The sequence below is a fragment of the Bufo gargarizans genome, chromosome 1, assembly GCF_014858855.1.
Source record: "Bufo gargarizans isolate SCDJY-AF-19 chromosome 1, ASM1485885v1, whole genome shotgun sequence".
NCBI lineage: Eukaryota > Metazoa > Chordata > Amphibia > Anura > Bufonidae > Bufo > Bufo gargarizans.
Genome location: NC_058080.1, coordinates 129046482 through 129061530, shown reverse-complemented (window position 1 = coordinate 129061530; position 15049 = coordinate 129046482). Strand labels below are relative to the sequence as shown.

At 43.8% G+C, this 15049-nt stretch overlaps 1 protein-coding gene across 1 annotated transcript in view; it reads right to left on the bottom strand.

Annotated features, from left to right (window-relative positions):
• The window catches only part of WDR19 (WD repeat domain 19), a 61620-nt gene that overhangs the window by 1735 nt on the left and 44836 nt on the right, over positions 1-15049 (bottom strand). The window contains exons 22-36 of the mRNA XM_044291067.1: positions 14342-14488; positions 13829-13911; positions 13634-13717; positions 12119-12265; positions 11064-11188; positions 9284-9396; positions 7881-7949; positions 7510-7587; positions 7314-7410; positions 4706-4830; positions 4383-4464; positions 4113-4263; positions 3901-4024; positions 2567-2643; positions 1386-1512 (exon numbers count right to left, since the gene is read on the bottom strand). Of these exons, the coding sequence (XP_044147002.1) occupies positions 1398-1512; positions 2567-2643; positions 3901-4024; positions 4113-4263; positions 4383-4464; positions 4706-4830; positions 7314-7410; positions 7510-7587; positions 7881-7949; positions 9284-9396; positions 11064-11188; positions 12119-12265; positions 13634-13717; positions 13829-13911; positions 14342-14488 (1617 nt within the window). The 3' untranslated portion in view covers positions 1386-1397. The remainder of the gene's footprint in view (positions 1-1385; positions 1513-2566; positions 2644-3900; positions 4025-4112; positions 4264-4382; positions 4465-4705; positions 4831-7313; positions 7411-7509; positions 7588-7880; positions 7950-9283; positions 9397-11063; positions 11189-12118; positions 12266-13633; positions 13718-13828; positions 13912-14341; positions 14489-15049) is intronic.

The window sequence follows — 15049 nt, the reverse complement described above, 5'->3', positions numbered from 1 at the left end:
GGCTGTGCTTGATACTGCAGCTCAGACGCATTCACTCAAAAGGGAATAAGCTGTGCCTGGTTGATCCTTTTAATTTCACGGACGTAAGCTTCTGCCACAGGTGTCTGTCAGCCGCTTCTTCTCCGTTCAGGATGTACAGATGTAGCCGAGCTAAACTTGACTCTGATAACGCATGGCGCAGTGTTACCTCAGTTATTTCCTGACATAAGCCATTGAAATCCAATGGAAAGTTAGTTATCTTTTTCTTGCCACTCTTTACTTAACGCGTTAACCATCAAGTTTAGCTCGGCTGCATCTGTATGCATGCTTGGCTGAGCCAAGTGTGCATGTGTTTCGAGGAATTGGGGGAGACAACTGATGACTGAAAAGCTATCTAATATATGACATTTCCATGGATCACAAAAAGCAGGGGAAGTCATATCAGGCCAGGTTCACACACAGGTTTTTGAGCCAAAAAAAGGAGGCAAAGAAGTATTTCCTTTATTTTTTCCTTCCCTGCAGGATTTTTGACTTGGGAATTTTAAATAATAATCACTGATAATGGAATTAATGTAGGTTGGGGAGATGCTGAGCTCAGGGATATAAGGCCCCTTTACACTGCTAGATAGAGCAGACTATTGTAGGGGAGGGTGTGTTCCTTCCCAACGATCGTCTGCTCATCAGTAAAGTAGACCACTGATTTACATGCAGAGATCCCCTCCACAGTATGGAGAGGAATGATCGCTAATACCATCGCTCGTCCCCATACAGAATCACTGTTTGTAGGCGACAGAGTGCTGTCAGACGGCATGATCTGCTGCCGGCAAACCATGATTTAGGTGACCGCACAAATGATCTATTACCCGTTGAAAGAGCGAAACGGTAATCAGCGGCCCCCTTACACTGGCAGATAATTCCTGCTTATTAGCTATTATCTGGCCGACTCTCGTCCACTGTAAAGGGGCCTATGCAGTTTTCTATTATATGAATATGCAACCAGTTGTTTAAATGCTGCCAGGACTCCTAGAGAAAGCCTGTGAGTCCTGCTTCTCATGTCCATACGCTGATAACTGCCAGCAGCCCTGAAAGACAAGCTTATGTAAGATATGCAGGGGAGCAGGACTCACAGGCTTTCAGTGTGAGCACTTAAACAACTTTGTACATAAAAATACCAAATTAAATCCCAGAAAATTGCATATCTTTAAGCCCTGCAGATTTTGCACAGAAGTGAGAACATTCTGCAGGTTTCAAAATTATCCACCAAGTCTAGCCCTGGTCTAACTCAGCTAACTCAAGCACAAACTTTCCCAGATCTGAACATGACAGCTTCCATGTAAAGAAGTCCCAAGTACTCCCTGACTCTACACGCTTTATACCATTGCTTCCTTACCATGTAGAATGCTTACCAAATGACAGTGTTACTGATCCTCCTGCTCCTGCCTGAGATATGGAGAACAGTCCAGAACTTTTTTCAGCTGAGCAGATGTCGCCCTCTCAGAACACATGGGGCAGATGCTTTCTGATTCCAAAAGTCTGGGTGGAAGAGAACAAATGGACTGATGTTATGTCGTATGCGGCAATGTACATGGGTTATGGAACCCACAGGATCAGCTCATTCCTTTATCATTCCCATGGGCTGACATGTCACAGTATGGGCTCATGCACATGGCCGTATTTATCTTCCGTGTACTGTCGGTTGCTCACAGATAGACCCCCAATGCCCGGGCCCCTCATATAGAAATATACTTACCCTGCTTCCCAGGACCTGTGTTGCTCCTGATCCCCGCGCAGCCGTCACTGCATCTTCCCATCGCGCGGATCAAAACACCCAGCGACGGGGAGGAGCAGCAAATAGCAGGCCGAGACAGGGACGAGCCTCCCTAGCATAGCGGCTGTGAGAGATGCAGCAGGGATCAGGAGCTACGCGGGTGCCAGGAAGCAAGGTAAGTATAATCTATATGAGGGGCCTGGGCATGTTTTATACTTTGGATAACCCCTTTAAGGGTATGGCCTCCTGGAGCGGATTTTCTGCAGCAAAATCCACACCAGATCCATGGCCAATCCACATATTTTCAATTCAGATTCATCATGGATTTCACCCTCTTTATTGCAAAGGATGAAATCTGCGGTGGCCATTTGCAGCATAAATTGACGTGCCGTGGATTTCAAATTTGCATTGCAGGTTAATTTACACTGCAGATATTTTTCGCAGTGTGCGGATGACATTTCTAAAAATCTCTTCCACCTTGCTGGTACTGTAACACTGCAGATTTTCCACAGACAAATTCACATTGGCAGATCGGCAATGTTTCTGACAGTTGTGAACGTGCTCTGAGGTTTGGCAGGGGCTTGTCTCCCTCTGCTCTACTGCATTAGGATGCACAAGCATGTGCTTATGGGGGGCTCGGCTAGATGGCTGTTGGACACCTATTTTAGGTACAACCCCAGCTTTGGCTAACTGATCACCTTGATTCAGGAGGAGCCAATACCTATACCAAGTGTCAGCTTCCTGAAGCCAAGGTCTCCACCTATGGGATTCATCAGTGATCTCAAATTGGTCACCCTTCCATTTTCACTCTCAGCTTACGTTTTGAACTCTGAATGCAGGGCTGGGAATTCACAATGTGGGCAGATGCACCAGTCGTCTTTAACCATATGCCGACCCTGTCAGAATGGAAAAACAAAAATATGCATTCTGTGCTGGTTCATTTCATTGAATAAGTCATATATTAGAGCTTGTCTCATACTGATTTCTCCTACAGATAAAGAGGGACACATAATAGGGTAACATACCGCAGGTCTGATATTGTTGCAAGTGGCGTTTTTACGCCACCCTTGCCACTTTTCTGAAAAGGGCTGAGGTGAGGGCAGGGAGTGGGCATGGCCAGCAGCCACAACAAACTTACTTTCATTTAAGGCCTCTTGCACGCGGTCGTTGTGTGCCCGTGGCCATACGGCGGGTCCGCAATACACGGGCAGCGGCCCGTGTGCACTCCGTATTACTGATGCAGACCCGTTCACTTGAATGGGTCTGCAATCACACAGATGCGGAACGGAAGCACGGATCGTAACCCCACGGAAGCACTACGGAGTGCTTCCGTGGTGTTTCTGTCCATTCCTCCGCACAGCAAAATAATAGAACTTGTTCTATTTTTTTTGCGGTGCGGACGGATCACGGACCCATTCAAGTTGAATGGGTCTCGATCCGTCCTGGCCGCCAGACGGACCTTACCCGTGCATTGGGGACTGCAAATCCCCAATGCACGGAACGGACCCATAACGGTCGTGTGCATGAGGCCTTAGACAGTTTTATTGGCCCTGAGCTGCGTCGATTTCTGTTTAGGCGCACAGACTGCCGGAACATGAGCCTAATGTATGATGAGGCTTGCACCTTAAGCACATCCTCTGACAGAAGCAGGAGATATCAAGAAAGCACCAGTCTTGATAATGTTGTGTTGATCCTCTGTTATTCTTCCTAGAAATTTCAGTTTAATTGATAATTAGGTGTTACCAGTTAGGGGTGTGTCCCTACATACTCTGATACTGTCCAATTACTGCTGATTGTGTAGGGACACACCCATTTGACAGGGGGATGGTAACAGCTGTCATTTTATTAATACAGTTGTAGAAGGCATAACAGAGCAACAGCACAATGTCAGAAGTTCCAGAATTATTTCATGTGGAATGCAAGTAAATTCTACAACAGATCTTTTTGGAGTTGCGAGATAGTCGCTGCATATTTGGAGCTCTATTGTATCAAATCTGAACTTTACAGATTAATATTGCAGAATGGAGGTTGGTGCCCTTTAAAAAGTGCTACCCAATGTCAATGCACTGCCAAAACTGGACATAGGTGGCAAAGCTGGCAGCATAGTCTATATACATAATAACCTCTGATGATTCGCATATTGAGCTACTTACAGTTGCTACACAGTACGGTAGGTTGTTCTTGCAGCCTGGACAGAGAAGCTCACACTCTGGGAGTTTGAAGTCACAGAATGGGCACGGTGTGGTCTCTTCTTCCACTTCTGAGGTGTCTGGTCGCCTAGTCCGTAAACCACAGAAGTGAGTTACTTGTACAACAGGGATGTATAACCCCTATACGTCTGGACATTGCATCCTGAAGGTCTTACCTGACCATGGCCTCAATCTTCTTCTTGTACTTTGCATCTATTTTATTACGATATTCAGGCCTCATCAGCATGGCTGCAAAGCTGAACGCAGAGTTCTTCAGACCAGCTCGATGGCATTCGATTACTGTAGAAGTCAGGATCGGGACTATGTCTAGAAGCACAAGGGAAACGTAAAACCAAGTGGCAGAAATGGTGGAACCCATCACAAAGCGAAATACTGTCCAGCGACTATTATGAAAGTCGTGAGAGGTAACGCATTTAGACACTTACGGGATGGAAATTTACTTATGTTATTGGCAACACGTATCAGCATACGGGCTCCTTTCATGTGGTCTCCACGCTTTACATGGATCTATACAGGGAAAATAAGATGCTCTGGTAACTAGAAGGATTCTACAGTACACGTACAGCATGGTGATTTAAAGGGAACCTCTAAGTACAGGTACCTGCCCCTTGAAACTGAGAGAAACACAGGGGGACAAGGCAGCTGTATGACTCAGACATAAGGGGTACAGGAGGGGCTGATTAATGCCAGAACTATCACGCTCTCTCTATAGCAATGGATGGATTAGATAGATAGATGAAATCACTACCTTGACTAAGATGTAGCTGTGAAGAATCATTAGGTTTGTAGCCATTTCTGCAGGAATCTTGATCTTCTGTGTTTTCAGTTCCATATACATACTGAAGAGCACGTCATGTGCGTTTCGATAATTACCTTTTCATTAAAAGATAGATATGTTTGAAGATGATTACTTTCCCAGCTAGTGTTACAGCTATACCACTAAGAGGCTGACTACACCACGGCTCCTTATATAACAGCGATACATTCTCGTTTTTACCGCTCCGTTTGTTGTAAAGCTAACCACCATAATGTATATGAGGTGTCCGAATTTTAGCTACTACAAAGAATCCAGATTAAATCAACAATGTCAAGGCGAATGGCAAACTGAAAGCTATAGGCCCCCGACAAAATTGTTAAAGGGGTTCTCTACTTTACATCTCCAAACACCCTACAGGTTACTCTGGGTTGATAGAGAGGGGTTCGGATTTACCACCCTCAATTATTTGTCCATTGCTCCAGAGGATTCTTCACCACATGTTATACTATGTATTGAGCTGTGCGTAACAAATAAACTTGAAACTAGAACTTCCGTAAATCAAACGAGCAGCTCATTTATTTCAATGAGTATTGTGTTATACATCATTTTCCCTGTGATGGGACTACAAGGGAAGTGCTGTGAGGTTCCACGCTCAATAAAATCACACAACCAAGATAATAATGCACTTAGTAAAGTAGATGCAAGCATTATATATGGACAAAGCGCCTTGATTAGGTGGTACATATGGCTGTGCTTGCTCCTCCTCCCATCGGTTGCTTGAAGCACATGGAGGTTACTAGGAGCAGCACACCATATGTGCGGGGTCTGCGCTCCTGAACATAGAAGCCCAATGGCTTAGGTAGGTTTAGCGTAGGACCCGCCTGACCTGAGACCCCCTTGGCCTTTGGTAGGCGGGCTCAGATGTGTTTGGATCAAAATATATTGGCTAAGTGTCTCAGATATTATCATATCAGAGTGATGTCCATATATAATGCTTGCATCTACTTTACTTAGTGCATTATTACCTTATTTCTGTGATTTACTTCAATAATATGGCCCGTGACATCCGCACATTTATAAATCATACCGTGCAGGATGTTTTTATCTTTGTTTTTTCTTTGACATTTTTTTGTTTATGTAGTATATGCTTGAGGGAGTGGCACCTTCACAGCCAGTACTGCTGTGGAACATCCAGGTGCTCTTGTGCAAACTGTAAACGTGCAGCAATGGTTTTTTTGGACAGCAGTGGCTTCCTCTGTGGTATCCTCCCATGAAATCCATTCTTGTTTAGTGTTTTACGTATTGTAGATTCGCTAACAGGGATGTTAGCATATGCCAGAGACTTTTGTAAGTCTTTAGCTGACACTCTAGGATTCTTCTTCACCTCATTGAGCAGTCTGCGCTGTGCTCTTGCAGTCATCTTTACAGGACGGCCACTCCTAGGGAGAGTAGCAGCAGTGCTAAACTTTCTCCATTTATAGACAATTTGTCTTACCATGGACTGATGAACAGCAAGGCTTTTGGAGATACTTTTATAACCCTTTCCAGCTTTATGCAAGTCAACAATTCTTAATCGTAGGTCTTCTGAAAGCTCTTTTGTGTGAGGCATCATTCACATCAGGCAATGCTTCTTGTGAAAAGCGAACCCAGGACTGGTGTGTGTTTTTTATAGGGCAGGGCAGCTGTAACCAACACCTCCAATCTCTCATCTCATTGACTGGACTCCAGTTGGCTGACACCTCTCTCCAATTAGGTCTTGCAGATGTCATTAGTCTAGGGGTTCACATACTTTTTCCACCTGCACTGTGAATGTTTACATGGTGTGTTTAATAAAAACATGGTAACATTTCATTTCTTTGTGTGTTATTAGTTTAAGCAGACTGTGATTGTCTATTGTTGTGACTTAGATGAAGATCAGATCACATTTTATGACCGATTTGTGCAGAAATCCATATCATTCCAAAGGGTTCACATACTTTTTCTTGCAACTGTACATGCATACTTGGCTTAGCCAAGCATGGATGTGTTGTCAACAGGGAGAGGGGACTATGCTGCTGCCATAAACCTCTGGCAGTGGCTTATCTCCCCTGAGAACAAAAGGACCAAGAACTGAAACTGAACTGTCCGATCCTTATCTGCCCTGACATTATTTCTCCGGGGAGAGTTGGGACCCAAATAACATTAGAGTGTTGGCCAGTTACCCTGAAGTTGACAGGGTTGGACAACCTTTATGTGTATGGGGGCCTTACGCTCACTTCTTCACTATAGGGTCTGTAATTTAGTGATAAACTTTGGTACTGACCGATGACAGTCTTGCTTAGATTTTGTAACCACATTCAGAATTTGACTGCTTGCAAGAGAAAACTCTAATGGTCCTGGAATATGGAATAAGCCTCCTGAGACCGCTTTTGTGGCACGTGTTCTCAAATTTACAGCTGAGACGCAATGCTACATCTATCCCAATGTACTAAACGTGATCATGCAGGACTGTGCACACACTACAGTACAGGGCATATGGATTGGCACAGATGAATCATCATCTTCTGTAGCTGTTTTATATACAGTGGCACCTTGGGTGGCAAATTACTTATATAATGACCTGCAGACTGCTCCTCCCTGGCTATGATGATGGCTGTGCGGGCTGCTTCCCTGTATTGCTTTAGCGCCATATACAAGCGGAATAAATACTTAGCATCCTAAAAAAAAGAAAAAACATAGAATGTTAAATATATAGTAGATATATCACGCCATCAATATTACACTGATATGTAGTCATTTACAATAGGAGAACAAACCTTAGGCATGCCGTCACTTTCACCCATTAGATAGTCTATCAGCTGATTGGTCAGCATCTCATCTTTGGCCTGGCCAACCTGATAAGGAAGACATATATTAAAGGGGTTCTCCGGGATTTTGATATTGATGGCCTATGCGCAGGATAGGTCATCAATATCAGGCTGGTGGGTTGACCAGCTGTAAGAAGAGGCTGCGGCACTCTGTGAGCGCTTAGGCCTCTTCCTAGGCCAGTGACATCACCAATCAATAGGCCTGAGGATAGGCCATTAATAGAAAATCCCCAAAAAAACCTTTAAAGGAGAAATCAATACAAAAAAACAAAACCGAATTGGAGCAGATGAACAACGGTTTATTATTTGCATCTTCTTACCGTATCGATTGCCATTTCTATGGCTGCATTTTCTTCAGTAGTTGAGCACTTTAAAAAGTGTTTCAATGCCTGAAAAATACAACACATACAGATGGAAACTATAACAGGCTTTGTTAATACAGATATTGGCAAGTTTCTGCTCGTGCAGCTACAAGTTCAGAGCTCAGTGAGCATTCTCTCCTCTGCTGCCTCCTCTCAATACCGTAGCTTGTGTACCTGTGTCTCCCCCCCCTTCCCTCTCTCTAACATGCCTGTGAAACATGCTCAGAGCTGACGTCATGCATCCATAACCTGCTGTGTGTGAGCAAAGCTGTCCGCACTGACCACAGCTCAGTGATTAGCACTGAGCGCTGGGGTCCTGGGTTCGAATCCAGCCAAGGACAACATCTGCATGGAGTTTGTATGTTCTCCCTGTGTTTGTGTGGGTTTCTTCCGGTTTCCTCCTGCACTACAAATACATACTGATAGGGACCTTAGATTGTGAGCCCAATTGGGGACAGTGTGATGCTAATGTCTGTAAAGGGCTCCAGAATATGTCAGTGCTATATAAGGGGGTAAAATAATAATAATACATGATTTAAGGAGACTGCATTCTGTAACCATGGGGCAGCTTCAACAACATTATGCATGCTAGGCTGCATATGCGCTGCACAAAATACAGATTTTTAATTAACACTATAGACTATAGATTTTTAATTAACACCATTGGCAAAGATAACTCGCACCCTAACTCAGTTGCGTCTGTACATTTTGAACCTTTTCATTCTGGGAACCTGGTGACAGGACCTCAGGTCTGACTCCTTGCTTTAATGTGTAAACAGGGACTCGGTCTCTTCCCTGTGGCTGACATCATCACCAATCAGATCCCTTCTGGCTGCTCTCAGGGCCCTCACTTTGTATATCTCTGTATTCTGTTGATATAATGTCTCTTCTAGTTAAAGGATCAGGTGTGTAGGTTTATAGTTTGTAAGTGCATACAGGGATGAGCTGCAGTTATATAACTGCCAGTCTATGCCATCTGTGTGTGCTGACTCTCCAGTGTAGTTCTATGAGATGTAGCTTTAAAATGGTCTCACCGCTTGCATGTATAAGGTGACAGGGCAGCGAAGGTAGACAGGCTTAAGCTCCATATAGGAGAACATGGAGACCCTGCAGTGTGAGGGGACAGCTGTGTCACTCATCTGTCATGGCTGCCCTCAGAGGACACAGAGAAATGCAGTGTGATGAGACTCTGTCCCCTCTGTCTGCAAAGCCAGGCATAATGGAAAATGTAGGATTCATTAGAAAAATCATATCTGAGAGGAAGAAAGAATCAAGATGGCTGACAACCTACAAAAGTACACATTAAATAAAACAGGCATAAACAAGACATACATAATATATATATATATTCTTTTACCTACCCTTGCATGTTGACCACAAAGCAAAAAAAACTTCCCTGCTTGAAAATGCTTCTTCTCTCCCTCGAAGTAAAGTGCGATACTCTGATAATCTTCATTACTGGTGTCCTCAGATCCTGCAGGATGCGGACAGACATCTGTCAGATGACTGTACATAATCAGATAATCCTAATAACTAACACACTTGTCCTGTTAGGGAATGTGTCAACCATATCTTTAGATATTTTAGCGATTAAATCCAGCTACTGATGCAGTCTTTTTTTAATATTTTATTTTATGTTTGTAGATTACTATTTTCTATACATCATTATGGGGGCAGACACCCTGCTATGAACAGCATTGAGAGAAATGTTTTACAGCAGCCAGATGAACCATAAGAGCATGAAATGTGGAGGTCTTCGTTGAGGTCTATGGGAGTGTCTTGGACATGCTCTGTGACCCGTGCAGAGGTAACTGTGCAGGGGGGCCTTTTGGCTTTCCGTTTGTGAGATCTGTTCAGGGCTCTCACAAGCGGTCCGAAACAGATCAGTTTTGCCCTAATGCATTCTGATCGGAAAAGGATCCGCTCAGAATGCATCAGTTTGCCTCCGATCAGTCACTATTCTGCTCTGGAGGCGGACACCAAAACTCTGCCTGCAGCGTTTTGCTATCCGCCTGATGAAGTGGAGCCAAACGGATTCGTCCTGGCACACAATGTAAGTCAATGGGGACGGATCTGTTTTCTCTGACACAATCTGATCCGTCTCCCATTGACTTTCAATGGTGTTCAAGACGGATCCGTCATGGCTATAGAAGACATAATACAAACGGATCTGTTCATGATGGATGCATGCAGTTGTATTATTGTAACGGAAGCGTTTTTGCAGATCCAAAAACGCTAGTGTGAAAGTAGCCTAAGCTGTGAACATTGTAAAATGATTTATATCTGTAAAGAATAAATCAAGGCAACTGGACTTACTGTAGATTTCTTGAAAACGTTTCACTCGTTCTTCCAACGAGCTTTCTCAATTCTGAGTGATCAACACCTTTGACCCAATGCTGGGTATAATTACTAGATGTGGATTCAGTTACATATTTATTCCCAGAGAATTCTTGTACAGTCACTCAGAATTGAGAAAGCTCGTTGGAAGAACGAGTGAAACGTTTTCAAGAAATCTACAGTACGTCCAGTTGCCTTGATTTATTTTTTACATATATACCATGACCTGGATAAATGAGAACCTTCACAGACATTGTAAATGATTGACCCGGTGTTATCTATACAGAGGTGTTACCTTTCATTGTAAGCCTGCCTATAATGATAATGAGATGGCTACTGAAAGGTGATCTCTACAGAACAGGAATTGTCAGCATGTTATTAGGCTTAGTAGCCGGTGTGAAAGGATTTTTTTCTTTTAAATATAGATAGTGGCATGGGAAATTGAAAAAAAAACCACACAATTCTATAACAACATGTTTAACACAAAAACTAATCAGTAGTTCATTTTTGTGATGTCGTATTCCTTTTAAATAGGGTCTTGTTTAACTGTTTCCGTAATGTTTAACAAAGTGAGGACACTTAGTACCTCTCTGAATACCGGTCCATGAACACTCTTATATATGAGCAAATTAAAAAAATGCCTGCAACTGTGATTAACTGGGGAGCCAAACCACATTACAGAATATATCACAAAGTTTTACATAAGAATGAGATATGCAATTGACACTAGAGACAATGAAACAGATCTCCAGCAGTTTGCAGGTGAAGGGACTGACAACAGCCACAAAAAGCGCAAGGTCATACCTATAACATCAGCGTAGATCTCCATCTGGTTGTGCTGCTGGGCCAGCTGGAATGCTTCATTGTTGCACTTGGACAATACTAAGAACTGAATTGCTGAACCATAATCTCCAAGACGGAGGAAAAACCTAATAAATAAATAAATAAATAAATAAAAAAACACATGAAAAACCCACACACAATAAACATTAAAGAGGTTGTCCCATGAAAAATATTCTATGTTTTTAAAACCAGCACCTGGATCTGAATGCTTTTATAAATGCCTGTAATTAAAAATGTATTATAGCTACTGAGTCATTCAATAAAATGTATCTGTATAGCGCCACCTGCTGTTTGTTTTTTCTAATTTCTCTATCCAACTTAGGCTACTTTCCCACCTGCGTTCGGTGCGGATTCGTCTTGTATCTGCACAGACGGATCCGCACAGATAATGCAAAGGCTTGTATCCGTTCAGGACGGATCCGTTTGCATTATTCTTTAAAAAAAGTCTAAGTCAAAACAGATCTGTCCTGACTTACATTGAAAGTCAATGGGAGGCGGATCCGTTTTCAATTGCACCATATTGTGTCAGTGAAAACGGATCCGTCCCCATTGACTTACATTGTAAGTCAGGACGGATTAGTTTGGCTCCGTATCGTCAGGCGGACATCAGCGTTTTGGTGTCCACCTTCAGAGCGGACTACAGGCGCAACGGAGCCAAACTGATGTATTCTGAGCGGATCCTTATCCATTCAGAATGCATTGGGGCTAAACTGATCCGTTTTGGGCCGCTTGTGAGAGCCTTGAAACAGATCTCACAGGCGGACCCAGAAACGCCAGTGTGAAAGTAGGCTCACTGTGATGGAAGCACATGCTCAGTTCCATCCTTCCACGGCCACCAGATTCAGCACAAAGGACATGACCCCTGAGCTGCCAGCTTGTAATAAATCTAGCAGAGCAATAGGAGCAATGAATGGCTTCAGGTCTGGATCTATGTGAGGTACAGGGCTAGTTGCAGCTTTGCTAGTAAGAGACTGTCGTGTATTATATATATACAAATACATGAATATGCAGATTACCTTGCAACCATCTTTGCCCCCTCCAGCGACTGGGTCTCTTTCACAATTCCAACTGCTTTCTCAGGATTGTTTAAATGGTCCAAGTAGATCCGGATGACATTATCCCAGTCTCTTGCATTCTCATAAGCCAAGGCGGCCTCTTTATATCTAAAAAGAGGCAAAAGATGATGTGAGCATCCTTGAATATGATTTAAAGTCGATCAAAATTGTCCATATTATTGGGAACCTCCAGTCACGTTGCTAACCGCACGACTGGAATAGTGAGCAGTCTAGTCAACCATATGAGGCTTTCAGCATTGATTGGAAGTACAGGCAACTGGACCGGCCGCTCTCCTGACGTCACTGTTGAACCTCTGGAGGGGGATGCAGTCAGCAACATAACTGGTACCCTTTAAATATTTCTCATGTTGAATGTAATGTAATAAATCCCCCTACCCATCCAGCAGGACCTATGAAGGCAACTACAGTATATTTACCTGTCTGGATTTGGCAGACTGGGTCTCAGACTGTCTGCACTGCACTTTGAGTTCCTGCATGTAAAGTTCTTGCACGGACGGGGTCATGTGTGCTGCTGCAGCCAATAACAGGCCCCAGTGGTGACGTGTCCTCATGTGGCTCCTCACTGGTGGGTCACATGTCGCTTCGGGACAGGGTCACCTCTGAGGCCAGTCTTTGGCAGCAGTGGTGCACATGACACAATCTGTGCAAAAAGTTTACATTTGGGGACTGGAAGAGCAGGGAAGAAAGTGGAGGTCCCACAGAGCTGGAATCAAGCAGCGGGGAACAAGTAAGTATACTTACTTTCACAGGTGAAGCAGGTTGGGTGGGGGATTAAAAAAAAAAAAAAAGACAACTTAGAGTCAGTACAGAGGTCAGGCAGAAGTCAGGTCAGGCAGTGAAGAGTCAAATCCAGAAGTCAGACAGAAGTCAGTGCATGAAACAGGCAAACAAGCTAATGACACACCATTGCAGGAAACTAGAGTACCAGAAATTATTGCTTAGGTATCGTCCCATAGGAAAGTGCCTGAAGTACCCCATTGGCTGGGGAAGATCAGGGTGCGCACGCCCTACATACACAGCAGACACTGAACTCGGCCTAACTGGAGGAGAGCATCGCCGGCAGCACTACTCCAGTGGCTGGGCCAGAAGAGGGGACCGATGGCACTGGGACACAAGAGCGACGGAGTGGGTGAGCAGAGCGGCAGCTGTTCCCACTGGGAGGAGCGGAGAGGTGGTGGGCACAGACCACCACCATAACAACCTTTTTGACTTCCAAATCTCCTGAATGGTCAACCATTGTAAAGCCTAATTTCCCCACAAAAACTTCCCCTTAACAATCGAACAGAATCCCTATCTCTATACAGATTGCAACCCGTTTCTACTTTTCACACCATGTTTGTTGCCTCAGTTATTTCTACCTAAATATGAATATATCTGAATCATCGTTCTCTTAGACATAAATCCTTTTAAAAATTGTTAACATGAAACAAAGTAATGGCGCTCTACAGAACTTACTTCCCATCTGCCTCCTTTGCTTTGGCATACTGCAGGTGGATCTTGGGAGAAGACACATTAGGAAGCAGTTCGCCAACCTTTGCCCTAAACCAAAGTAAAAATGACTGATTAGGGAAAAGTAAAAAAAAATTAAAAAAAAACCCGCAAAGCATAATTCAGGTATATAAGGTACAGTATAAAAGAAAGATTTCTTACCAGTTTTTACATCGGATGTACACAGAAGCAGCTTTGTCATAGTACTGGCCCTTCTCGTAGAGCTGAGCTGCTTCTGAGAATTGCTGTGATAGAAGCAAATATGAAAAACATGAGCAACTGCATGTAAGGGTACTTTCACACTAGCAGTTTTCTCTCCGGCGAAAAATCCTGAACACTTGCCGGAATGCCAGATCCTTCATTAATTTCCATTGAAATGTATTAATGCTGGATCCGGTACTAAGTGTTCCGGAAAACCAGATCTGGTTCCCCGATTTGCGCTTGCGCAGACCTTTAAAAATAGGAAAAAAATAAATACCGGATCCGTTTTTCCGGATGACAACCGGAAAGACGGATCCGCATCCGGATCAGTCTCACAAATGCATCCGTTTGCGTCTGGATTGCCGAGTCCAGCAGGAAGTTCCAGCGACGGAACTGCCTGCCGGAATCCTCTGCCGCAAGTGGGAAAGTACTCTAAGTCTAGTCCTCATTTCACAGGTCAATAACAAGAAGTACCTTCATGCTCTCCAGAATAGCGCCACAGTCTTTCTTCAGTAGTCTACTGGGGTGTTTGAGAGCCTGATTAACCCCGCGCCGGATGTCTCCCATACGGATGGACATTCGAGCCACTCCAGCAAGACATGTTTCATCGTGTTCCTGATACTGTCATAAACAAACTTCTATTAGACACTGTAAATTCCCACAACTGGTATGTTACTCTTTAGGAGAGGTCATCAATATCAGATCGGTGGGGGTCCGACTCCCAGCACCCCAGCCGATCAGCAGTTTGAGGAGACCACAGTGCTTCAGTCCAGAGGATAGACTATTAACATAAAAATTCCAGACAACCCCAGTAATATAAGAAGCAAATAATGATAGCGGTAAAAAACCCTTCTCTAGTTTTTATGTGTTCTTATAATTTAAAACAGTTGTTATTAATGGATTTTGTGTATCTTGTGTATATGACACATATGTAGAGCACATAACATAAAAGCAACCACTGTAGGAGATATATGGCCCATGGGTATGGGGTCCCAGTTCAGGTTGGGACTACTCCATTTTCCATTGGTGGCTTCTCACCACAGATATTAATGGTATTACCACATTCCACAATATACCACAATTCTACTTAATTCCTTTGATGGGGTTGTATAGTGATGGGGTTGTGCAGCGATGGGGTTGTGCAGCGATGGGGTTGTGCAGCGATGGGGTTGTGCAGCGATG